Source organism: Ictalurus furcatus, chromosome 22 (assembly GCF_023375685.1).
Source record: "Ictalurus furcatus strain D&B chromosome 22, Billie_1.0, whole genome shotgun sequence".
NCBI lineage: Eukaryota > Metazoa > Chordata > Actinopteri > Siluriformes > Ictaluridae > Ictalurus > Ictalurus furcatus.
The window spans coordinates 8,731,723-8,758,298 of NC_071276.1; the positions used below are offsets into that span (position 1 = coordinate 8,731,723).

Below are 26,576 nucleotides of genomic sequence, written 5' to 3' on the forward strand. Positions count from 1 at the left end.
TTTATTTTAATTGTTTTTATTTTTTCATTTTATTGATTACATTACATGCATAATAAGTTGATGGAAACGTTATACAGAGTGATATGAAATATACAATAACAGCCTCATTTAAATCAGTTTGAGTTAAATCCTCCCAAAATTCCCACAAGCAGTACTAATGTAGATTATACATTCTCACAATATCTAGTCTACAAGGGGAACGTACAAGGAAAGGGCAAGAGGATCCTGCCCTAATTACACAAAGATATTACAGGGTTATTAATGAGATAACGGCAGCTTGAATGAAATTAATTGCTCCTCTGAGTTTTATAGTGCACACATTATTACGGCTCTGATGTAGCAGTGTGAGGAGAGCATGTGGCAGAGCACAAAATAGTATCTCTTGAATTGAGACATAGCTCGAGGCTCATTGGTATTCTGTAAGATAGTCAAATGGGTTTCTTTCTCCCATCACCATCTTCTCCTCTCTATCTCTGTCTCTCTCCCTGTCACTCTCTCTCCTCATGAGTCTATTTTTCTATCTTTCTCTAGCTGTACTCTATCTATCTGTACATGGATGTATGCCATGAAGAGTAAGCAAAGATAAACAGATGACTTTATCATGTGTTATCATAAAAGATAATAACATGTATCATAAAGGCACAATTGCATACCACTGATTACAAAATAAACAGTTACTTTATAGATTTCTACATTGTGTTATTTTAAAATAGGAATTGAATTTTTCAATTGGCCCCTTATTGACACCTCTTGTCCAGATTAGTGGACCAGAACTGTTGTATCCATCAATCCATTTGCTGTACTGCTTATCCTACACAGGGTCACAGAGAGTCTGGAGCCTATCCAAGGGGACTCAGGGCACAGGGCAGGCGACACCCTGAACAGGGTGCCAACCCATCGCAGGGCACAATCGCACACCCATTCACACACTACAAACAATTTAGAGATACCAACCAGCCTACAGCACATGTCTTTGGACTGGGTGAGGAAACCTGAGTACCCAGAGGAAACCCCCGTGGCATGAGGAGAACATGCAAGCTCTGCGCACACAGTGCGGAAGCGGGAATTGAACCCCCAACCCCGAAGGTGCAAGGCAAACGTATTAACCACTAAGCACCATGCCCCCCCAAACTGTTGTGTAAATAATAAAAACAAAGAAATTATATATCAATGTCCTTAAAAATGTTTAAATCAGTTTCACACGTTTAGTTTATTTTTTGCTATTGTCTGTCTACCTCATGCTTATATACGCTCGTAAACAAAACAATGAGAAACTATCAGTGATCTTGTCGTGGCCTTAATGACCTAATGTGTTCACTTTCTTACTTAATAGAATTGAATTCTGTATGTTTAAATGGACAGCAATAATCCGATATTAACCTGATTAAGACAATACTCTGATTAAGAAACTACTATGTAAACAGCGATTATTAATTAACGTAATCCGACTAATGTCATACTCAAAGTAAACACAAATTGAATTAAGACATGTGGAGTATTCCTATTTTAGTTGTATTATCGAGGTGCATTATAGACATGCACACACCTTAATCACACTATTAACGTGGTGTGGGAGTTTTTGCAGCATTTTGCGACAGGAAACGTACACACACGGCAGCGCTCAACCGTTTAACAGCAAACAAGAGAGCACGGCTGCGTCTGAAACCGCGTGCTTACCTACTACAGTATATAGTAGGAGAAATACATGTATATCAGCTACTATATAGTAGGTAAGTACGCGGTTTTGGACACAGTCCACTTCTTCAAGCAGTCGTCTATTTGCACGTACAGCATGACAAATAATTAACTGCACTTGAAGCTTTCGTAAAATTAAAAATTAAACACCCAAAACTGTATACGGTACCATAATGAAGACGAACCGTATGTTGATACGTGAAATTCTGGAGGGAACGTCGGCTGGCATGGCGTGGGGACGTAATGACGTGTGCCGTTAATCGATCTGTGCTCTATAACATGTAAAACCTGAACATGAAAAGAATATTCATGATTACGGTGTTAACATGTCTGTAATGCACGTCGATAATGCGACTAAAATAGGAATACTCCACATGTCTTAATTCAATTTGTGTTTACTTACTGTAGGTAATCAATAATCGCTGTTTACATGGTAGTTTTTTAATCAGAGTATTGTCTTAATCGGGTTAATATCGGATTATTGTTGTCAATGTAAACGTACTGACTGTGCCTGCGCTGATTGCCCTCGGAGTACCCCCTGAGAGGGGCCCCAGTATGAGCAGCAGAGCCGAGCAGCGAGCCGCGCGCGCTGTAGTGTTCACTTTAGTCTGGTTAAAGCGCGCGCTGACAGCGGAGTTCACACGCACACACACGCTGACACATACACGAGCGCCGTGATTCCTGCTGGATCTTTATTGCCAACTCGACCAAAGCTCCGGAGTACCAGAGTGTGGTTTATCCACTGCAGCTGGCATGAGCTAACATGGAAACCAAACCTTTCTTGTCGCTAGGTAAGTTTGGCGTTTCTGTGTGATGTGGTTTCCATTTCCCTCCGCAGTAACAGCCAGCAGTCATCATACTGAGGATTTTGCATCGGCCTGGACTGTAGGTGTGCTTCTCCACTCCACACAGCCTGCACGAGTTTAACGCACAAGTGCAGCTGGATACAAACTAACACTGAAACAATCATTTCAATAGGGTTACAGTTCATTCATTTCAAATCCTGGAAATGGATCTAGCTTTGAAAATCTTATAGTAGTTTTAGTTTACTGTCACACGTTGATGTTTACCTCGGATACTTATTATTGTTGTTGTTGTTGTTGTTGTTGGTGGTGGTGCTGTTGGTGGTGGTAGTAGTGTTAATATTTAATTCCATGTGTTAACTTGTTATAGTAACCTTGCTGTGCTTGTTTCACTGCTGGGCTTCGTCCCAAACCTCTTACTCTTCACAATCTCTGAGTAGTTCACTTAGTACAGTACTGTACCATTATTTAGATGGAGCGTTTAAGAGTTTGTTGTTAGAAAACCAAATCTCTGTCCAGTCTGTCACTGCCACCTTCTTTCCCAAATCTTCCACTTATCTAATGTCCAGATTGCCAGACTGTGTTCATGATGAGAATCCTAAGCACACCTCACTGGTAACAAACTCACTGAGGCACACTTTAATCTCTAAACTACTGCCCTAAGTATGGTTTGTGAGAATTGGTGGAAATAATGCAGCTAATAGCTGATTTGGTCTGAATGGACCGTGGAAAGGTGAGAAGTGAAAGGCGTGAGGTATGAGATGTCATCAGGATGTCTATAGTTTACATGATTACCTGATTCTTGTGCATGGCCCGTGTGAGCTTTTAACCCTAGAAACATTCAGATGATTATTGTTATTCATCTTTCAGCATATATATTCAGAAATTATTCACTAACTACAGTGACGCTAATAGAAAAGAGCGAGTCCAGAGTTGCTTACGGGTTCTGGCCGTTTAAAAGGTTAAGCTATTAATCTTTGAAGCTGTGTCCAACTCGCATACTTCTGTGCTCAACAATAGGCCGTAGGGCGCATATGTGGTTTGGAAAGTAGCCAGAAATCTTTAAAGTCTATAATCAGCAGACCTTGTTTTTGTATTAGCTCTGAACTTCTGAAGCCCCCCAGTGCTGTAGATGAACAACGAAAACACTTTATCATACCTCAAAGTGGAATTTAGGTTAATAATACGTAATGGTGTGATATCCAAGAAGACGATAAAAATGGGTTTAACAGCATTTGGCAAATTCTCACATTGTTTTGGTGCTTATTTGGTCACTACAGATTTAAAACTTATTAATAAACTGTGATGGACTGTTGTAGCATCCAGGGTGTGTTCCTGCTTCACAACCTGACCAGGATGCCAAGATTACTGAATGAATGATAGTAATGTGGTGCATGGGTTTAGTCACCTTCTGTCGACAAACTCTATGATCTATGTAATGAAGACTAATCACTATACCCTTAAGTACGTCTTAGGAAGTTCCCATCCGCTTGGCCTTAGGGGTGACCCCTCGCTTTGAGCAGTGACTCCCAAGTCCATGGGTGTCAGAGGGAAGCATTGGCTCTCTTTGTAGGATGGCCCGAGGTGTTCAGGACCACCCCAATAAAACAGGACCAGTTGGGTTTACAGCACTGTGGTTTAGTAGCTCTGAGGAGGTGATTGGTGCTTTTGTGAATGTCTGCAGCTGTCAATTTTATTAGGGAGCCTTTAAAGGGAAAGTTAATTGCTTAAAGTGACAGCATCTCACAGACACCCTCCAGCCACTGTCTGGCTCCGAATCAAAGGTTGCATGGGCTCCTTTCTAGACATGCAGAAGGGCCAAATTGCACTTAAGGAAGTTTAAAGTGACAGTTAACACACACACACACACACACACACACATTTGGGAGGGAGTCAGAAAGCTTAAGACTTCTCTGTCATGATTCATTCTTGCACAAATTGTTGTTCAAGTACCTGAAGCCTTTTGAATATAACACAAGAGATACATGAAGGATAGAAGACGTTATCTATGATATGCCCAAAAGCCCTAGTTGTTAATGATTTGCTCTGTGTACTGTATGCACCGATTAATTAATAACAGCTTGGTTGCCCCTTGTACTATGGACTGTGTTATTCCCCTGCTCTTATGTAGTTTATGTAGCTCTGGCCTGCTAAACAAATCAAAACAGTGATCTCTGTGTGACCCAGAACATTGCGACCCTAAACTCTGAGCCAGTTTTGCAAGTCATGACTGTCACAAGACAATATTAAAAGGTTGTCTTTGGGCAGGCCTCTTTCATTCTTCCCCTTTCCACTTGTCCCGTATAGTGGATTAGTCATATCTGATCTCTGCTACCCAATTTACTTTGAGCTAATGGATTTGGCATTTAGAGCCTGGCTTTGAGACAGAGCGACAGAATGTGCCACGCCGCTCTCATCTGCTCCGTCTCATTTTATGAGCATAAACACCCAGTCTCGCGTGTGTGTGTGTGTGTGTGTGTGTGTGTGTGTGTGTGTGTGTGTGGCCTCTCTGAACAGGATTTTGCCTTTACCATACAGGCTACACTAATGCTTTGTCTGAAGCGTGCTGGGTCATGGCCACTGTAATGGCCTAATATGTCTGTGGCTACTTTGGAGACATGGTAATGAGAAGGGCAGCTGGGTAATTACCAGGTGCAAAGTTAGGAGGTTAAACTCTCTGTTGTTTTAAGATATAACCTTGACCTTTGGACAAGCAAATGTACAAGTCACAGAATTTTGTTTATTTTGGGTTTTTGTTTTTTTTTTTGTAAGTGCAGTGCTTGTTTATTCCAGGAAATACATAACAGAATGTTTATGGAATGTATGTTTCCCAATTATTACCAAATAATGGTATTATAATATTGTTTTTCATGCTCATATTAAAGGAATACTTCATCATATTGTAATCTAATTTGCTACCACAGACAAGTATTCGGACACCCCTCTCTGTACTGAGAAAAGACAAAAAGTCTGTTGACTTGAAAATCACTTGCAATCAGGGCAGTTAAACTCCATCAATAAACATGTAAAATGCATGTGAGTATCTAATGCAAACTGAAAACTACAAATGGCTCCAGGCTCCCCGCAACCCTGTGTAGGATAAGCATTACAGGAAATGGATGTATAGATGGAAAACTGCAATTGTTGCACTCTAACAGTAAAGGTCTTAATATATATGTTTTAAAAAAAGACTCCGAAGCTGTTCTTATGTAACTTTATCCAACTTTCCAACACTGAAGAAATGACAATACAGCCTGGATGAGACACTAGTTCATTATAAGGCACCATGCACACTCACATTCACACACTCATTCACACATAGGTGCAATTTAGCATAGGCAATCCAGCATGTTTATGGACAGTGGGAGGAAACCAGAGAACTGGGAGGAAACACACAGGGAACATGCACAGAAACTCCACGCAGACAGTAACTTGAGCTCAGGATTGAAACAGAGACAGTGACACTGTGAGCCAGCAACACAAACCCGCTGCATCACTGTGCATCTGAAAACATTTATTTCTAATTATTTACACTTAACTGAAGATATAGTTATTATAGGATAGTATTATAGATATAGTTATAAAGATTGTGGTATTCATGCACAATCAGAGCCAGGCGAGTATGTTTGTAAGGCATAACAGATTGTTCTCATTTCTAAAAGAGTAAAATATGCATATTTAGTGATTCATTTGAATAAGTAATGAAACTGTTCTATTAAATATACATTTGGACTATACATTTATTGACTACCCTTTACTTCTGTTATGAGTAAGTTTTGAGTTTTTCAGTTCTCTGCTTTTTTTCTCAACACAGAGACTTTTTTATTTTATCCAGCAGATATTAGGTTGAAAAACGCTGGAGTATACATTTAATTTCCAAAAAAAAAAAGGTCTTTCACTATATGCAAGTGTAAATCCATCTATAAATTATGTGTAATAAAAATAAATAAAAAAAAAAACCAAACATTTTTGATGTTCTGTAAAGGTTTGTTCTTAATTCACCTTTCTTTTTGTTGCTTTAGATTTTAAGTAAGCTTTCTGGTTGTTTCCTGTAAACATTCTGCCTCTGTTGCATGGTCATTGGCTGAAAGTGTGGCAGTTAGTAGTCAAGATAAGATCTTTCAGAGATCACGATACCCTTAAAGCTGTGCATATCTTCAAGGCTGAGTGCATTAAATTATACACATGCACAAATTCCCAAACACGATAATGGACCCCTCAGACTACTGCTCATGTGATACCAGGCTAGGTGTGATGTGCCTCAGTTACAGTCATGTTCATTGTTACAATTCAACAGTTTTTCACATCGTGTCTCTGTGCACATGAACCAAATCATGAATGTCCAAAGTGCAATCACAGCTCTTTGTTGAATATATAAAGACACACTTATCTTGGCAAAATACCTTTACATACAGAAGAATGTGAAAACCCTTTTGGATTGCAGTGAACATTAAATGGTGATACATGTACAGCCCTATAGACACTGGCGTCAAGCCAAAAAAAGATTTTCCTCTGTAGAAGCTGCCAAGATAGTTGCCAAGGTAGGTGTCAAGATAGACATTTGAAAGGATGATTGAGTAATACAAATAAATGTCAGTGTATGAAAGTATGAAAAGTATGCTGTCGTTTGGTGCTGGTTGATTTGTTAAAAAGGCGCTTGAAATTTTGAACTTTGGGACATGCAGAGGGTTTCATGAGAGCCTGTTTTAGGGATATATTAGATCTATTAGGGATATATTATATATATTAGATTAGATCTTGGCTAATAAAAATCACAAAAAGCCAGTTAATGTGCTCAGCATAGTAGTGGACAGTATGGCCTAAAATGTATATCAAAATATAGATTAAAATGATCACAGTACCAGTATATATCACACTATAATGTGCCTTAAATATCACAAGGACAATAACAAGGTTACTGATTAATATTTTTAGTTCCCTTTGGTTCCCTGAAATACAAATAACAAAATCCTAACGTTCCTAACCCGAACCTCACAATTATATTATATTCCCTTTTAAGTACATCCTTGAGAAAAGATTGATTATATAAATAATGTATTATATAATAAGATTTATCATTATTGGTTCTAAAAAAATTTAAATCTAAAACTAGTTTTATTTTTCTAAATAAAAAAATAATGATCATGTTTTGCATTGTTTGTCATAGGAGCGAAATCTGTTCCATTTTTGTAATAGGGCCAGACTAAAGTGCTAATCACAATAGCAACACAATCTTGCTATTTCTGGATGAACAAAAGTGTCTTTGCTATACACAAGAACAATGCAAAATGTGATATTTGTATTTCTTGTATTTCTAACAATAAAACCAGCTATTTATATTTATTTTGTGAATATAGACAGCAGTATATGTTCTATTAATTGGTCCTGAGAATCATTAAAATTATTTTCACTATGGCCGTGTGTTGGTCATGGTGCATGACCAGTCTAGATACATGGGAATGTCAGGAATAGGAAAGCAAGTTCTCTATCCTTTGCTCACACTTTTACTGTGTCACATCGCATGTTGTTTAAACATGTTCCAGACAGGTGTAACAGCTAAGATAATATCCATACATCAAGAAGAAGCACAACCTGTAAAGCAGATGAACCGTCCTTCCACCCACTACTAGTTCAGCACATTTTTGCACTGTGTGGTAGAGTCAAACACTCAGACACTTATAACAACTAATTCTAGTACTATTATACTGTAAATATATGAACAGTCACAATTAATAACAACAACCTCATATATTATTTTTTTTATCACACATCCTACAGCAACCTGCTTTGTTTTTTTCATAATTTATTATATACAAGGGTAAGTCAGATAAGCGCGACATGAATCAGAATTTAATTAAAACATTTTTAAAAGGAATCCGACGCAGTGCAAGAAGCAATCCTTCACTGAACAAAAAGCCGACTTTGTAGAAAAATTATACACATTTGTGACACCTATTTGCAATAAACATTGCAAAATAAGGTTTACATTTGACTGACTCTCATATATATTTTTTTCATAATTAGGCTAAGATTCAAAGCATATTTAACGAATGAATATGCACTAATCCTGCTGATTAAAAGTCTGTATATACAGTAAAATGTTCAGTGAAGAATGAATCACTATTCTGTATTTACCTCTGAGTTTATTTCTAGTCTTTCTCTGGTATGCAGAGTTGTATAATGATTATTTAAACATAAATAAATAAATAAATAAATAAATAACCAGCTCTTCTCCAACTCCTAATAATCTAATTACTGGTACAGGATGCATATGTGGTTGTTCCACTGGGTGTTGAAAAAAAAATGCATTAAAGCTAATGAAACTCTTTTTTCATCCATTAAAAAAATTAAAATAGTTGATTATTGTTTATATATTATTGTTTATAGATGTATTCATAGCAACGTAATTTATTTATATACTTATTAAGTGTTACTTATAATTTCAGGAAAATCCATCTTTTATATTGCCATGTAAGTCTTTATTCATTAGTTGTAATATACAGTTCAGTTGCTTTATACAATAATGAACAACAGCCAAGTGCTTAATATGGTCTGTAACAGACTATTTATTTTTAAATGCCACAACTTTATTGCTAGATTTCTTATTGATGTGTAAATCAAAACTAGACACTTTGACAAGACAGCTGTGCTTTTTTGTTTATTTTATTGAAGTTTTTTTCATACATTTGTTAAAATTTCTGTGATGTCACATCCTTATAAACTGCTATATATCTACATAAAGTCCATGAATACCTTAATGCTTTAATGATGGTCAGTGTTCTACCTGAATGGTAACATGACCCGATATGCCTCACAGTGTGTAGACAACGAAACACTTTGCAAGTCAATTTGAGTTCATATGTCACATTTATAATGCTGGAATTGGCCAGAAATATTTTCCCCTAATCTAATCTGTTTAGACAGTTTCACTTGATAGATGTGTCAGGCAGACAGAGACTGTGCAGTTTCTTCATAAAAAAAACCTATTTGTGCTTCATTCCTTTGATGAATGTCATGATATTGACTTGACATGTGTTGCTTGCATGCTGTGTGTGTGTGTGTGTGTGGGGGGGGGGGGGGTTTGTGTGTCTCTGTGTTTTCCCCTGAAGCTAACACACAGCTCCAGTGGTTAATTAGTGGCAGTGCAGGAATACAGATACGTATCCAGTTCTAAATTACAGCTGCAACTGCAAAATATGTAAGGAACAACAGCAACAAAAACACTCCAGAGGATGCTGTCCTAGGAAAATAATCAACAGTGATTATTTTCCAATCACAGCACATCCCAAAGTGTTTTATTCCCCTTGTACCACTATGTTTTATCACATTGCATTTAATGTTGTAGAACAAGTTGTGAAGCAAGTTAGTTTTTATCACTTACAGCTATATGCAGTCATTCCCTCACCAGCATCTCTTTTTTGCTCTCTTAAAATTAATAAGACAAAAAAATGCAGCTTGTCATCTTACCGAGAAACCACAAGTTCTCTGTCCTGAGGATTTTCCCATGTCAGAAAACGTAAAGGAAATGTTTTAACACTGACTGATACACACTTCACCATTTCAATAATTACACTCATTTTCTTCATCTGTTTTTGTGGCGCATCCTCCATTCATGTCCCTGTGAATAAGCTCTTACTATAGGAACAATAACATTATAACGAGCACATTTATGTCAATGTGATTTGAATTGCACTACTGTCAGAGCTGCTGTTGTAGAAAATTAATCAACACTTCCTGGCAAATCACTGAGAATTCTAGAGCACTGTGGTGTAATAATTGATTATTAAGTTGAATAGCATGATAATTAATTATATAATTAGAGTAGTTGTGAATTATGGTTGTAAATACAACATGCTATGAAGTGTTTGCCATTGTTCAGTAGCCACAAAACGTAATTTTATACATTTAAAAAAAAAAAAAAAAGTCTGACTACCATGACTTTTACAACGGTTTCAGTGATAAAACCTTTTAATGAAAAGTAAAATAAACATTTTTGCTATACCACTCAGGATTTGCTAAAAAGCAAATAGCACATGCATATTTTCATCAAACTAATTAAGGCTGTCCATAATTATGAGCCTGATAAGTAGAAACATGTATATATTCTCTCTCTCTCTCTCTCTCTTTCTCTCTCTCTCTCTCTCTCTCTCTCTCTCTCTCTCTCTCTCTATATATATATATATATATATATATTTATATATCTTACCTGTAGTGCAATTTAATGCCATTTCTATTTCACAGTGTGTATGATGAGTTATTTGTTTTTGGACTAACCTGTTTTATGTACCATCTGTGCCAACATATTAAGTAAATATAGTAATGTGGAAACTGGAAACTGTGGTTTACTGTTATTCACATAATTCTAAATAATCAGAAACTGGTTATAATGACTTGTAATTTGGTTCCAATTGTAAAATGGTGGTGCCATTTTTTCCTGCCTGTTATTTTGGTTTCTTTAGGTTCTGTCATTAACTCGTTGGAGCTTTGAGCCCCTTCTGAAAACGTAAACAAACATTTATAAACATAACTATTTGTCGACGTTAAAAATCATTAGCATTGTATACAAGGTCTGAATAATCATTCAGAATTTTTTTTGGCTCATTTTAAATAAATAACCCTGTACTTTGTTTATTCCAAGCAAAAAACAACATGTTACTGATTAGCGAATTGCCTTGCTTTGTTAGGATTACAAACTTTTCAGTGTATGGTTAGGGAACATACTGATGCATGGGTTATAGCTGGTGGAGTATTTGTTAAAGATTTAAAAGAAAAAAGTGCTGTTATACATCTATAATCAAATTTATCAAATAAAATTTTACTTGTGTAAATGTGATGTTGGTTGAGGGAAAAAAAACTCAGCTATATTTTGTCTGGATCTCTGGTTACTGAGTCTAATTTAGTTTTAGGGTGAAATATTATTTAAAGTAATCTGCAGTACGGCTAAAGTAGATGAGCTAGAGACTTAGTTTGCATGCTTCACCATATTTTGTCCTTGTGATTATTTCTTTCTTCTGTTTGTGGTTGTGTGCTGTTTCTTTTTGAGAGGTTAGAAAGTAACACACCCGCCTTAATTGTGCTGCACATTCCTCACAGTTCCTTTATGTGGCTTTGCTTCCTTTATGGATTGATGGAGGTGTCTCTGGGGTGGTGCTGGCGTTTAAACAATGTAAGGCCGTAACTAATGCCGTTGACATTCTTCTTCTACTGTTGGATTGATTTTCTGAGCTATGGTGTTATTCTGTTTGGGCTGCTTTTTTGGTGTTGCTGGAGGTGGTGTTTTGTTTTTGTTTGTTTGTTGTTGTTTTTTTCCATAGATTTATTATTTTTTTTAATTATCCTGTTTTTGTTGATGTCCTACCTGATTATTTTTTTTGGTTTAGCGACTGACACATCCTCAGATCCTTAGAGCAGACTCTACTCAGTGATGAATTTGAGTTTTGTGCTTGCATATGGTGAATCCTTGATAGCTGTTCATACAACGAATTGATTTGTATGAATGATGTTTTGTGCACAGCAGGAAGTCATAGGAGAACAATGAGTAGATGAGGAACAGGATGCTGGAGCCGTGTGTGTGTGTGTGTGTGTGTGTGTCATACGACCATCAAGTTTTCATATTCAGCTTCTGTCTGGTTTGGCATGAGTAAAAACACAGCAGTTAATGCAGTGGGCAGGAAGTCCATTATTTTATGACCTGACTACATAAAATATCTTGATGTCTGGATTGTTTGTAGAAATAATTTCTCTAATATGTATTTCATGATGTGAAAAGCCTAAATAGTCCCATCTCCATTATCTGATTAACTTATTTAATTCAGAATAATATCTATAGTTTTAATCTTGGGTTTGACATCCCGCATAATGAAAAGGTTGTTTTCATTAGATCTTGGTTGTGCTTAATGGGCCAGTGAAAATAGAGAGATCTTTGAGGGCTAGTTCTGCTGGCTTACATTGAAACGTTCAGTGAATGCTTTAAGTCATCATGTATCCTACAAGAATTCACGAACCGTTTGTGACCTTATAAAACTGATGTGGATCAATGCGACATGCAGAAAAAAAAGGTCATCATAACACTTGTTTTGTCCAGGAGAAGGTCAGTGCTGATGTGTTTTCATTGGTGCAGCTTTGGCAAATTTACTTCAGAGGCTCAAAGAATGGGGTGCATCTGCAGAGAGGTTTTAATTAAGGCAAACTGTTTGTCAGGAATGCTGATATTCACCTCTGAGGCTTAAAATGCACTAAACTCACCAAGTCTTTACCTCGTGGCACGGTAGGGTGGGGACAGAGAGAGAGAGAGAGAGAGACTGTTTATTAGCTTTCATCTTCTTTTGGTTCACCTACAGAACATCATCATATTCTGTGCTTTTTTTTTTGTTTGCCTGATTATCTGCAAAGTAGAATTTTAGAGAAGAAAAAAATCAGTTATGAATAAATATAGAAAGAGTGATAGATGATAAAAGATCTGTTTCTCATTTTTAAAGGGATGAAAGAAAACATCCTGTCACATCCAAAAAGAAATCTGCAAAATATCATCACACTATGGTTTTTCCTTTTATTTTTTTTCCTGCAGACGAAAACAGCACCAAATGTTGTCTAGTTATTGCCACCAGACTTTGTTTTCCATCTAGCATTCATTAATCTCCCAGAAAGATTCATCTCTCACACTCTGAGCCTGAGGGGAAACAGGAAAGGGAAACGCTATTGTACTGACAGCATCAATACACATCAAGAGCCTTAATCATGTTTTTTTCAGTATAGGTGAGGATGTGTGAATCTCTCTCTATCTCTCTCCCTCTCTGTCTCTCTCTCTCTCTCTCTCACTATGTCATACAGGATTCAGTCAGAATCCTCATATTTCTTCCAGACGTTGATGTTTGCCACAGTTTGTGTGATTTGCATACTGTTTTAATCTGTATTCTGGACCTGGGTTGGCAGGAGTATGAAAAATACACATTTCATCTTCCTCCTCAGGCTTATAGCAGAGCAGTGACTCCAGGCTGATTTAATTTGGAAACTATGTTGGTTGCATTGGGAATAAATTTCAGGAACTCTTTCGCACACCCACAAAAATCCCTATCAGTGACAAGGCAGCAGAGAATTATTTTGGTTCACTTGGAAAACTTTGAATTTTTTTTTAAGGAATTGTCACAAGCAAAGTAATATGTTCAAGAAATATGACTTCTGGTTAATTGGTTAGCTGGACAGCTATTGAGTCATTTTGTGTGTGTGTGTGGGCGGGGGGGGGGGGGGGTGTCTGGCATGACGTTCACTGAGAAAGTGAGAGGAATGAACTGTGACCTGTGACTGTGAAGTTGAACTTGAGGTCAGGAGTGCTTCTCAATCTAGGGTAACCTCTCCTCTTTTTTCCCTTTCTCATCTCTCTTTCTCTTTTTCTCTTGCTTTTTTCTCTTTCTGCCTGGGTCTCTTTCCTACTCCACGCTATTCGACTATACACTGCGGGTCTGTTTTTCAGTGTGTAGGGGTACAGTTAGGGGGCTGAGTTCTGCAACTATTTTAAGAATCTGTGGAGCTGCCTACGTTTACGCCGCAGCCACATCCCTTACTCTTTCTCCCTCTTTCTCTATCCATTTTTCTTTCTTGCTTTAACAGTATATGTACAAAAGTTATGCACTGTATAAGTCTAAAACGACACAGTTACAATTCCAAGGAAATACACAAATCCTATTAAGATTATCTATATAAAGTGAATCAAAAGTGGTATATATGCATGTGAGGACTACACACTGAATCATGCCTGAATGAGTTTATTTGGATTACCACAAAGTCTGTTTGGCTCTAAAAGTATGTTTGACTTCGTTAAATCATTAAAGGTACCAATTAAATATAGTATCTCGGTGATTTGTAATATTGTTATTCTTCCTAATGTTTCTTTTTTCTAAGCATTTGTTTACATTTTTCTGGCCCAGAAATATCCCCATTCTAATCAGAGACACAAAAGCTAAAAACCATCCAATGAGGCTTATATAGCATCAGCACAGGAGGCGGGGATCAGTATCAGTATGAGGTAGCGTAGGCTTGGCAATGTTTTTATTACATTTGGCAATGCTTTTATTATTATAACTTCTTTAAGTTTGAATAATTTACTTTTTGTATTGCATAGTTTCACATAATTATCAGTATGTCTGTCTCAAATTGTATTATAGCTACAGAACCCTGAAGTCATCTGAAAGACTCCACATGCTGATCTAATTAATTACGAGGAGTAATGCCACTTGAGTCTTCACTTCCCTCATTGCTAATACAGCCTTCAAGGCTAACAAAAGCCTATTAGACAGTGTTGTGTAATCACAATCCCAGGCGATAATTGATGCCGTTGCGGTAGGTCCGGGCCCCCCCGCTTCATTATGAAGGCTTAATGAAGAGGACCAGAAGAACAGATTTTTATGACGTTCCTGATGTATTGAATTGCAGTCCTGATCCTTGACCTTGAGTTTGATCGCCTTGGAAACAAGATGCGACACTGGGGATGGGAAAGGATTCTGTTGTTAGTGTGGCCTCTAGTGAGTCTTGTAAATACGAGCTTTAAAATAAGAAAACAACCCAGAGGCTCATTGCAAGTGTGTGTGCATTACAAGGTGGCTGAATGTTAATATTTAAAAGGAAGCTGCAGATAGGGACACATTTTTTTATTAGCTTGTAAATAATACATCTCCAAATTACACGGCTTACATATAAATCAAGTACACACAGACTCACACACACACACACATACACACACACATATATGCCTTTGTTATATGCCAGAATCCTAACTGGCTCCATTTTTCCTTGTAGTTTTGTGTGCTTGGCTAGTGGAACATAACATACAAATTGAGCATGACTGTCTGTGTTTGGAAGTGTGTGACTCTCACCCACGTCCTCTTATGTCACACACCCAGGGTTCCTGAAAAGCTCGTGCTCAGTAGTGCCACCCTGTGTGCAGGGCCGGCCGGGCAATGCTGGCAGCTCGCCCTCGGGCTGCTCCTGCTTCACGGGCACATGCCCGCTGCACCAGCGCAGGATATCCACAGGTACAGAACACACACACACACACACACACACACACACACACACACACACACACTCGTAAATACATATCTTTGCCTGTGTACAGAAGTACATCGAAAACATAAGGTTGGTGTATTGTCATACATACACACTACACAGTCTGGCTCTGTTGTACAGTGTCACACCTGCAGTACTGACTGCTGCTTTTCATTTATTTTTTTTGTCTCTGTTTTTTAAACAGAAGCTTCCTTAGTAATTAGAGCTGCTGTACACATTTATGATTTATACTTCCCCTGAGACAACTCATTGCGTGCTATTACAGTTACTGATGGTCATAAATCAAAGAGACCGACTGCCTCCAGCTACAGGGCAAATCCTTGGAACTCTGTTTTCATGGTATAAGATGGTGTCACGTCACCTTGGTAGGTATGAGAGCGGAAAAACAATTGAAAACCTTCCATTCAAAATATGTTGGAGCAAAGCCAAGAATCTCCTCTCTTCCTTTCCAGTTCATTAATGGAAGTGGTTTATTGATCTGCATTGTGGAGAGAATTATCTGTAGGTTTTGGTTATCCTGTGATCATGTAAATAACCCAGTCTCACAGTCTATATAATGTGATGTTTTTGCTAGTAATGAATAAGTAAAGAATCCATCTGGGCCTGTGATATACAGTCCCTTCCAAAACTATTGGAACGGCATGGCCAGTTAATTTGTTTTTGCCATAGACTGAAGACATTTGGGTTTGAGTTCAAAAGGTGAATATGAGATGAGGGTTTAGAATTTCAGATTTTATTTCCCGGGATTTTTTTTTTATATGTAGATGTGTTAAATGATATAGAGCATAGCAGATTTTGTATCAGAAGCACCCAATTTGTAGGCGAGCAAAAATATTGGAGCATGTGACTGATAGGTGTTACTTGTTACCCAGGTGTGTCCTGTTATTGAGTGTTTAAACAGTAAATAGCCCTATGGGAGAAAAGCAAGCCATTTTGAAGCTGAAAAAAGAGGGAAAATCAAAAAGAGATGTTGCATAAACTTTGGGCAAAGCCAGTGAAACCATTTGGATGTCCTGAAAAAGTAAGAAACCACTGGTGTCATGAGCAACAGACACCGAATGGGTCGTCCAAGGAAAACAACAACAGCCGATGACAGAAACATTGTGAAAATGGTGAAGAAAAACCCAGAAACAACAGCCAGTGGCGTTACCAACAATATCCACAAGATGGGAACCATTCATCAGTAGTAAGAATCGGAAAGCCAGATTGAAATTCACAAAGAAATACAGAGATGAGCCACAAAAGTTCTTGAACCAAGATTAACCAAAGTGATGGAAAGGTCAATGTGTGGAGAAAGAAAGGATGTGCTCATGATCCAAAACATACAAGCTCCTCTATAAAAAATGGTGGAGGTAGTGTCATGGCTTGGGCTTGCATGGCTGCTTCTGGAACAGCCTCACTAATCTTTTTTATTGATGATGTAACTCATGATGGTAGCAGCAGAATGAATTCAGGAACATTTATTTGCCAATTTACAGAGAAATGCATCCAAATGAATCAGGAGGAACTTTATCATGCAGCAAGACAATGATCCAAAACACTCTCCCAACACAACAAAGGACTTTATCGGGGTAAAAAAGTGGAAGGTTTTAGACTGGCCAAGTCAATCACCAGACTGTAAACCAATTAAGCAGCATTTCACCTCCTGAAGAGGAGACTGAAGGGATAAACCCCCAGAATGAACAACAACTGAAAGAGGCTGTGGTAAAAGCCTGGAAAAGTAACACAAATGAAGAATCCAAAAGTTTGGTGATGTCAATAAGTCACAGGCTTGATGCACTTGTTGAAAGCAAGGGATATGCAACCAAATGTTAAGTATTATTTACTTTGAAGACTGATCTGTTCCTATACTTTTACTCGCCTAAAAATTGGGGGTCTGATACAAAAGGTTCTATGTTTTATGTTGTGTAACATCTAGATGTAAGTACTTATTAATGCCTTTGTATTCATTGTATTCATGATAAAATCCTTTAATACAAAATATTCGATTTGGTATACATGTGATGCAGCTATTAATAAGTAAGAAAATGTAAATTTTAACCATTTACATTTTAATTATTTATTTAATTATTTAATTAATAACAGTTATGTATGTTTTAAATAATTTAATTGAACACGTTAGTCATTATTTAAAACTAAAACAATTTTTAAAAAGTTACTTAATAAATTGATTTTTATCTACACAGTACATTTTATGCACCTTTTAAAATTTAGCGACTAATGGCAGATTTTGTTTAGGCATGTACATTACATTAGAAGTAAATACTTTATTTCAGAATAATTTCTTTTGAAATAACTTATTTTTAAGCTTGATTATTGTGATTGCACTGGCATTACAAGATTCAACATTGTTCTTACTGCATTTAATCAGGGTCAACTCATCTGTTAAAAATAACAATATTAATAACTTCATAAGCAAGCACCTGGCATGTTAAATATGAATTTAAGAACATCATCATCATCAGCTCCTTCCCTAACTCCAAAAAACAATGTAGGGGTGTACTTACATTTCCATGTGACTGATTTTTTTTTTGTTTTTTTGTTTTTTTTTTGTTAATTTAAATTGTGAAAATTACTACAAAATGTCAATTTTATGTGTCCTTTGATAGTCTATCAGCTTTATTAATAGGCACTGTTTCAAAGATGATCAAATGTTTGCTTGTCCAAATATGTCAAAAAAGCCAACAACATCCATGGGGTGTACTTATTTTTTAACATGATTGTATAACTAAGGGTTACAGTAATACATCTGAATACTAATTATCATGCCACCTGTTGCCTAAACAAGTCCAGACAAGTCCATTAGGTTTACAAAAGTACAGTTGTTATACATGCCAAGTTTAATAACAGCCTATATGTACTGAACATGTTCTGTATTTTTGTCAAAAATGCCTGAGACTGTTGAAAACACAGGCATTTTTGACAAAAATACAGTACATGTTCAGTAAATATACAGTATGTTTTGTGTATATCTCATACTAAATAGTTTTAGATCTTCAAATGAAATACACCATAAAACAAAACCAACCTGAGTAAACACAGTTTTTATTCACAGTTTTTATTTACTTGTTTTATTGAAGCAAAAAAAGTTATCCAACACCTATCACCAATGTGAAAAACGAATTGTCCCCTTAAGCTTAAAATGTGTTTGTGCCCCCTTTTGCAGCAATAACTGCAACCAAACGCTTCCGATAACTGGAGATCAGTCTTTCACTTACGTCTAGGACTAGGACTTACTCCTATGCGTTGGATCATTGTCTTGCTGCATAATCCAGTTGCGCTTGAGTTTCAACTTATGGACTGAAGACCGGACATTCTCCTTTAGGATTTTCTGGTAGAGAGCAGAATGTTTCCCTCAATTGTTGCAAGTTGCCCAAGTTGCCTCTGAAGCAGCAAAGCATCCCCACACCATCACACTTCCACTACCATGCTTGACCGCAGGTATGATTTTCTTTCTGTGGAATATTGTGTTTTTGGTTTAGGCCAGATGTAACGGGATCCCTGTCTTCCAAACAGTTCCACTTTTGACACATCAATCCACAGAACATTCTCCCAAAAGGTTTGAGGATCATCAAGGTGTGTTTTGGCAAAATTCAGATAAGCCTTAATGTTGTTCTGGGTTAGCAGTGGTTTTCGCCTCTCCACTCTTCCATGGATGCCATTTTTGCCCAGTGTCTTTCTGATAGTGGAGTCATGAATTGTTGATACAAGAGAGGCATGTAGTTCCTTTGATGTTGTCTTCTGCTCTTTTGTAAGTTCCTGGACGAGTAGTTTCTGTGCTCTTGGAGGAATTTTTGAAGGTCAGCCACTTCGGTTAAGGTTCACTGCTGTGCCGAGTTTTTCCATTTGGAGATAACGGCTCTCACTGTGGTTCTTTGGAGTCCCAAAGCCTCTGATATAGCTTTGTAACCCTTCCCAGACTGATGTATTTCAATCACCTTCTTCCTCATCATTTCTGGAATTTCTTTTTGGCATAGTGTGTTACTGGGTAAGACCTTTTAACCAATTTCATGCTGTTGAAACAGTTCTATTTAAGTGTTGATTTGATTGAACAGGGTTTGCAGTAATCAGGCCTGGTTGTGTCTAGTCCAGCTGAACCCCATTATGAATGCAATTTCATAGATTTAGGGAATTAGTAACTATGGGGGTAAATACATTTTCACACAGGCCCAGTTGGTATTGGGTAACTTTTTTGCTTCAATAACTAGCATTATCATTTAAAACCTGCATTTTGTGTTTGCTCTGGTTGCCTTTGTTTTATCTTAGATTTTATTTGAAATTCTGAAACAGTTTAGTATGAAATATACACAAAAACAGGAAAAAAAACTATAAGTATATATAAATAAATAGTTTTTACAAATATGCTACATTTTATTTAACATTAGTATGACATATAAATCAACTTCTAAGACACTGGCACACCACTATGAGGATTTCATGTGTCTTCTCTCTGGTGTCACAGGACCAGGACATCCTCTCCCCACCCCCCATGTTAATTACACCTCACTCACTTATATGGAAATATAATACAACACTGTGACAATTTAAAACAACACTGCTTTGCCCCATTTATTCTTATTAAAAATGCTTATTAACTTATTTCAAAATATTCACAAAAGATTTTTTAATAACACTTTGATTGTGGCCTGATCGTTGGCATTGCTCATGGCCACCTCACTGCCCCAGTGTCCCCACTTTGATACTGAATTCGAGTTATTGTCTGTGTGAACATGTCTCGACATGTTTTCTCTCACCTCCCACAAACATGCCAGTGGTGAACTGGCTTCACAAAATTGCCACTATGTCTGAATGACTGTGTGAAATGTGTGTATTCCCACCTCATGCCCACACTGTAAAACATTTCAGGTGGTTAAACGTTGCCTTAAAAACATGAGTAATCTCAACTTGAAGAAATTCAAAAAATTACGTTTTCCAAGTCAAGGCAGTGGATAACATTAAATTTAATTTTTTAAAATTTATAAACTTGAGTTCAATATCTAAATATCTAAGTATTCCCGGGATAGTCTCCAGACCACTATCCTGTCCAGGATAAAACTGTTTCTCGTGAATGAATGAATGAATGAAGTACAGTTAACAACTTTATGTCTGAAGATGCTTATAATACACTTGCCATTTTTGCCTTTCAAAATGAACTTAATTCAGAATTCAAGTGTGACTTCAGATGTGCAATCAAGTAATTATTGTATTTATGTTTAACTTTATTCATTTAGTAGACGCTTTTATCCAAAGCGACTTACAAATGAGAAAATACAAGCAAGTAGTAATACCAAAGTAGTGCTACCATACAATTTTTATTTGAGTGCTAGAGGAACAAAATGCACAGAGGTGTAAGAGCCTGAGTAAGAGCAATTTTTTTACGGAGGGAGAGGGGGACAAGTTAGGGGTTAGTTAAGTGTTCACCATAGGTTAAGTGGGTCTTTGGCCATTTTTTGAAGTTAGTGATGGATTCTGCTGTCCGGACTGAGGTTGGAAGTTCATTCCACCACCGAGGGACATTTGATTTACTATACATATTATATCAAACGTGTAGGGGTGTAACGACACACGCACACACACACAAAAAATTGTACAATGCAATATAGTAGGGTGCCTGTTTTTGGTACAGCAAAAAAAATAGGCATTGCCTGAATATGTGTATGAGGTTTCATTTTAAAACATTCAACATTATAAAAGTACAATAATTGAAATGTTATAATGGCAGTGTTTGTGTGATCCATTCAAACACTTAGCAGCATTTAGCTGTGATTTAGAATGGAACAAAATTAAACATGGCTAATTAAACATTAGATCTCAGGCCATGTGACGGTTGTCAGGTCTCAACAAAACTTCCAACCCGGATGCATCTCAAAAACTCCACAAAAGACCAGAAACTACCTCAAAAAATTCTAGAAAAGGGAGTTTCATTTGTCTTCCTTTTCTAAATCTTCTAATTTTTGAAAGAAGTTAGCGATGATGCACACACACTTATGATTTGTTGTCTCAAAACTATCCCAATTGGGTGTAAAACCACAACCTTGGCAACCCAACTGGTGTGACTCAACTGGGTGTGACAGAATCACAAGGTGCTTTATTTCACAGTCAGCTGTTAGTGAGTTGTGCTGTGAAAGCTAAAATGTGTGGGGTTTTTTTTTTTAAATGCTGCATTGTCCACTTTCGAAATATAAACTTCCCAATCACTGCACTGATTTCTTCAACCCAGACTGAATCAGCTAAGAAATGCTTTCTTAATGCAGAAGATAGATAACGTGTGTGTGTGTGTGTGTGTGTAATTAGTGCCGGCTGGTATGCTATTAGCTTGTGAAAAATAGTGTGCTTAGGAGACCTTTATTTATTTATTTATTTATTTTTAATCCCTTTATGTCCAAAATTTGGACATTTCCACTATTTTTGGTACTACTGAAGAAAGATTATTTTATTGTAATAGTGAAGTCACACATACAGAATCATGAAGAGACACAAAAAAGTGTCAAACAGATCAAAACATACATTTCATTTTCTTCAAAGGAGCATTGATGACAGATTTGCACACTGTTGGCATTCAACCAGCTTCCTGGGACACTATTGCAACACACTTCAAGTAGTTCAAATACCAAGTGTGTGCAAACCTTAGATTTTCCCTGTCTTTCCTGTCTCAGCCTGAGTTGAGATTATTTGCTGCTGTTTGCACACTGTAATCATTTAAGCGAACTATAATCTTGTGGTTTAAGGGAGAAGAGTTGTGTCTTTTTCTCAGTGTTTTAATTTCTAGATCCGATCTAATTCCCACAAACACTAGCAAGCGGCCACATTGAAGTGTGAGAGAATGGTATATTATCTGTTTCTTTGCGGTTAGAGCCTGCCGCAATGACAGCCTTTTGTTGCGAATAAAGTAAGGCATGTTGGGAAAAGTAACCGAAGCTCCAGAGGGCAAACATAGCTTGGCTTGTCTGAGCTCTCGTCCTGACTCTGATGTGGCGTGGCTGCTAATTCAGCCGTGCTTTATTATTGGCCTGTTGTAGAAAATAGATTTACTGGAAAGTGCTGACAAAAGTCCAGCATTCAGGTCATTGGGGATCAAGGACTCAAGAACTCATTACGTATTCATGTATCCTGTCATGAAGCTGATAAAAGCACTTACCATGAAGCACGCCACATGAATGCAAAGAAAAGCTAGCTAAAAGGTAGTACAAAATGGGCCTATAAAAAGGGTCCTGTAGTTGCTCTGAGAGGGAAAGAGACAGGGACAGAAAGACAGAGAGAGAGAGAGAGAGTTGGCAAATGGAACAGATTATCCAATGGAATGTCTGGACTGACCTCAAAAAGTGCGAACAGGCCAAGGAGCCAATAGGACCGTGTGCTTAGCGTTGAGCTAATTTTTTCCTGATGATTGCAGTCGCCATCTCTATAAAACAGTCTGAAGTTGTGTGAAAGGCTGAACAGCAGAGCTGAAGTATGGTAAATGTTGATAGAATTCATATGACAGATGCCTGAGAGGCGAATCGCAACATAATTTATTGGTAAAATTTATCAATGCAAAATGAATGTCTTTTGTTGATTGTGGAACCAGTAATGCCACATGCTTTGGCCTCTGTAATTTAAACTGTTACAATCACAGTTACCATGAAATATTAATGATATTTATAATAATAATATTTCAGTATATTAACTTTTCAGTTCTCAGGTGTATGTGGAGAGAAGCTTAAGGGAAGCTATCAAATGTAGGGTTTTATCAGCACTAATCGGGTCTCAAAGCCTCTCTGAGCATTTTATTTTACTCAATGGAACAGCCACAGTGAAATGTTCTCTCATTTATAAGTTTTCTTTACAATCGTGTCATTACTTGCCTGTTTACAAAGCCCCTGTGTGAGAAATTTAATAGATTTACTGGCAAAATGTTGATGCTGCTTTTAGTTACTGTCAATGGATTGTGTCCCAATAACTTGTGAAGATATATATGGGGGGTTATAATTAATGTAGTACCTAATACCACAAGGGTGGACAAATTATAAGTTAGTGAAAGCTCCAGTGTGCTGCCCAGTCCCATGTTATCCATTTACCTAGGCGAAAAAATGGCAACTAATGTAACTCCAAAAGTATGATGATTTAAGTGCATTAATACAGACTGTGGAAAATAAGGGAGTAGTTGAATCTTCAGGAAGGGTGACTTCTGACTATCCTGTCCTGATAATGTCTCCGGTTATGAAGCATATCCTATTTGTGCCTTCACCAAAAATGCAGAAAGTCTTTGGCTAACATTCCAGCTATGATCTGTAGTGCTCTCATCACACTTAATGGCATATATTTGAGTCTGGATAGCATCTTCATAAAATGAAGATTATCTTGAACACAACTTCAGTCCTCCCTGTTGTTATTTGTCTTTGTCCTTAAATGTTAATGTTACTGTATAAAACAGCTGTGACTCTCCTTGTAGGCCTTCATACAGGCACCAAGTGACACATCAATGCAGTCATGTTTTCATCTCTTTCAGCACAACTATTTTTACTCCAGAGAGATTGCATTGAATCAGGAACGTATAGAACTGAAGAGAAGGATTCAATGTCTTTGTGGCATTTTCACATTTCTGTAAGGATGAAAGAAGTGAGTATTGGGGAAGTGGTAGCTCAGCGCTTAAGACGTTGGACTTCTGATCGGAAGATTTTGAGCACTGCCAAGCTGTCTCTGTTGGGCCTTTGAGCAAGGCCCTCAAATGCTCAGTTGTATAAATGAGATAATGGTAAGTTGCTCTGGATCAGGGCGTCTGCCAAATGCTGTAATGTAATGTAATGAGTATAGTGCACGTTGGTTGCTCTGGGCAAAACCGTGCACTCGTGTCAGAGCCTGAGCTGGTGTCTCTGTTTATCTTCAGAATCTGTTGCTATCTGTCCATCCCTCGACAAGTGTCCAACTGTGAAGTGTCTGATAGCACAGGACACCATATGCAGGTGTTTTATGTGGTGAAAGTCCTGTTTCTCTGCTGTATAGCTAAATTAAACTGCTACTTTACTCTGATTAACCCATAAATACATAATTTATTCAGTTTACTCAGATATTTATAGACAGTACTTCTCTAGATCCAGATTGTCCACAGTGATTGGTCTGTTAGAGACACTACTCCCTACACTGTTTTAGGAAGCTCTTTCATGATAGACACCTTTACAGCAGGTTAATATGCAGGGAATGAATGTTCCCTCTGACAGAAATAACTCTTGAATATGAGGCGTGTAGATGCTATGAAATTGATATACCAGCATGACAGGTGCTTAATTATATTTTGTAACTTGTAGTGGTAAACTAAGTCTGTGCCATAGCACTGCTCCTTACAGTATCAGAATTATCTGTCAGGTTTGCTTGTTCAGTCTCCTTCAGATGGTCCTCTGATGATAAAATCTGTCAGGTGCCCCAGATCACAGTGATTTTTATTCCAAACACGACTTCATTGACCATTCAAGCATACAGTATACGCTTTCTGTCAGCTCCAGATGTTCACAACTCACACGAGGGAAGAGAACCATTAATTTTTCAGATACTTGACTCACTTTCTGTGTGAACCAAAGATAAAAACGAGAACGCCAGTGAGTTCAGCACATCAGGGAGGAAAAAACATTTCTCTCCACAAAATTGTTCTTCTGATTTATCTGCATTGAATAGCATCGCAGTGTTCGCCAGATAATCCTCACTGATGTAATTATATAGTTAGAAAGACAGCAAGTGTGCAAGAGATGACCTGTTTGAAATCTGATTTTATATGGTTCTAAAGTTGACAAGCTGATGTTTATTTTTTGGGTCTGAACTTTTATATAATTCACTCCATCATGGCAGAAAAGTAATCAGAGCAGAGTTTAAGTCAGGGGTTGGATACCTATGGCTCTTTCAGTGATTTGGCGGGAATAAATAGATAAAAGCAATTACAAATCACGAAAGCTCAGGTGATGAATCAGTAAAAACTTTACATATTTTAAAATATTGCATAATTACATAATCGATGCCCGTTTGTCAGGTATACACCAACCAATCATGATGTGGCACAACAAGCTCAAATTTCATTGGACAATGTGAATTTCCTGGTCTAATTCATAAATGGGTTGAAAACTACAAGGTGAAATGGCTAAAAGAAATAAAAAAGAAGACGAGTATTGTTCTTTCCAGATGAATTTATATTTGTGGAAGTTGCATTAATGGTAAGCAGTGTTCAATTTACTCTTACTTACTTACTGCATCTTGTATTGATTTACCATTTGATGAAACTATCATAGTTGGTTAAATGAAATCCAAGTGCCACCTACAGGCCTATTAGGTGAAGTGCAGGCTGTTAGGTCAAGAACACACAAAATGTGAAATGGCATTTTTTACGTTACCACTTTTTACTATGCAATAATCGTAAAAAAATAATAACAAGAAGACATATATAAAACATCGAAAAATATGTAAACTTTTCTCTGGCTCTTCAATGAAAAATTCATAACTTTTTTTTTTGCTTTTTGCTCTGCCAGCTGAAAAGGTTCCTGACCTCTAGTTTAAGTTCATAGATCATTCTGAATCCTGAAGTGTAATTTTGTGTAGCAGCTCCTCACTACATTCTCTGAATTTGAACTTTGATTAAAGCCCATAAACCAAAGATAAAAACTAGACTAACTTGCAATGCTGTGACCAGTGCTTCAACAAGTGACCATTCCAATCGTGCACTCACATAGTCTTCAGGACCTGAGAGCAAAAGATCACAAGATTCTATGTAAGTGTCATAGAAAGGGAGATGTGGATATGTGAATGTTTCTGATTATATTTTGCCTCTGTTTTTCAAATAAAAGTGTATACATGGCAAATTAATTAGCTGTCTTTGACATTGATCATTTGCTCAAAGTCTCTGCTATGAAATGTTGATTCAGTCACTAGTGTCACCTTGTTAGGAACAGAAACTGTAGCGTTGATGTATTTTCCAGTATTCCAGTAAAGGCCAGTATCGAAAGAACATGTGTGCCTAATCTTATCCCTGTTTCCACACACAGCCATGTACCACTA

General features: G+C 37.3%; 1 protein-coding gene across 2 annotated transcripts in view; it reads left to right on the forward strand.

The window, feature by feature from the left end:
• The first annotated feature begins 2,014 nt into the window (after positions 1 to 2,014).
• The window catches only part of rxrab (retinoid x receptor, alpha b), a 69,061-nt gene continuing 44,499 nt past the window's right edge, over positions 2,015 to 26,576 (forward strand). Inside the window, exons 1-2 of one of the 2 annotated variants that reach the window (XM_053653798.1) lie at positions 2,015 to 2,486; positions 15,395 to 15,526. In XM_053653798.1, the coding sequence (XP_053509773.1) occupies positions 2,459 to 2,486; positions 15,395 to 15,526 (160 nt within the window). In that variant the 5' untranslated portion in view covers positions 2,015 to 2,458. The remainder of the gene's footprint in view (positions 2,487 to 15,394; positions 15,527 to 26,576) is intronic. The other variant, XM_053653799.1, reaches the window with a different exon arrangement.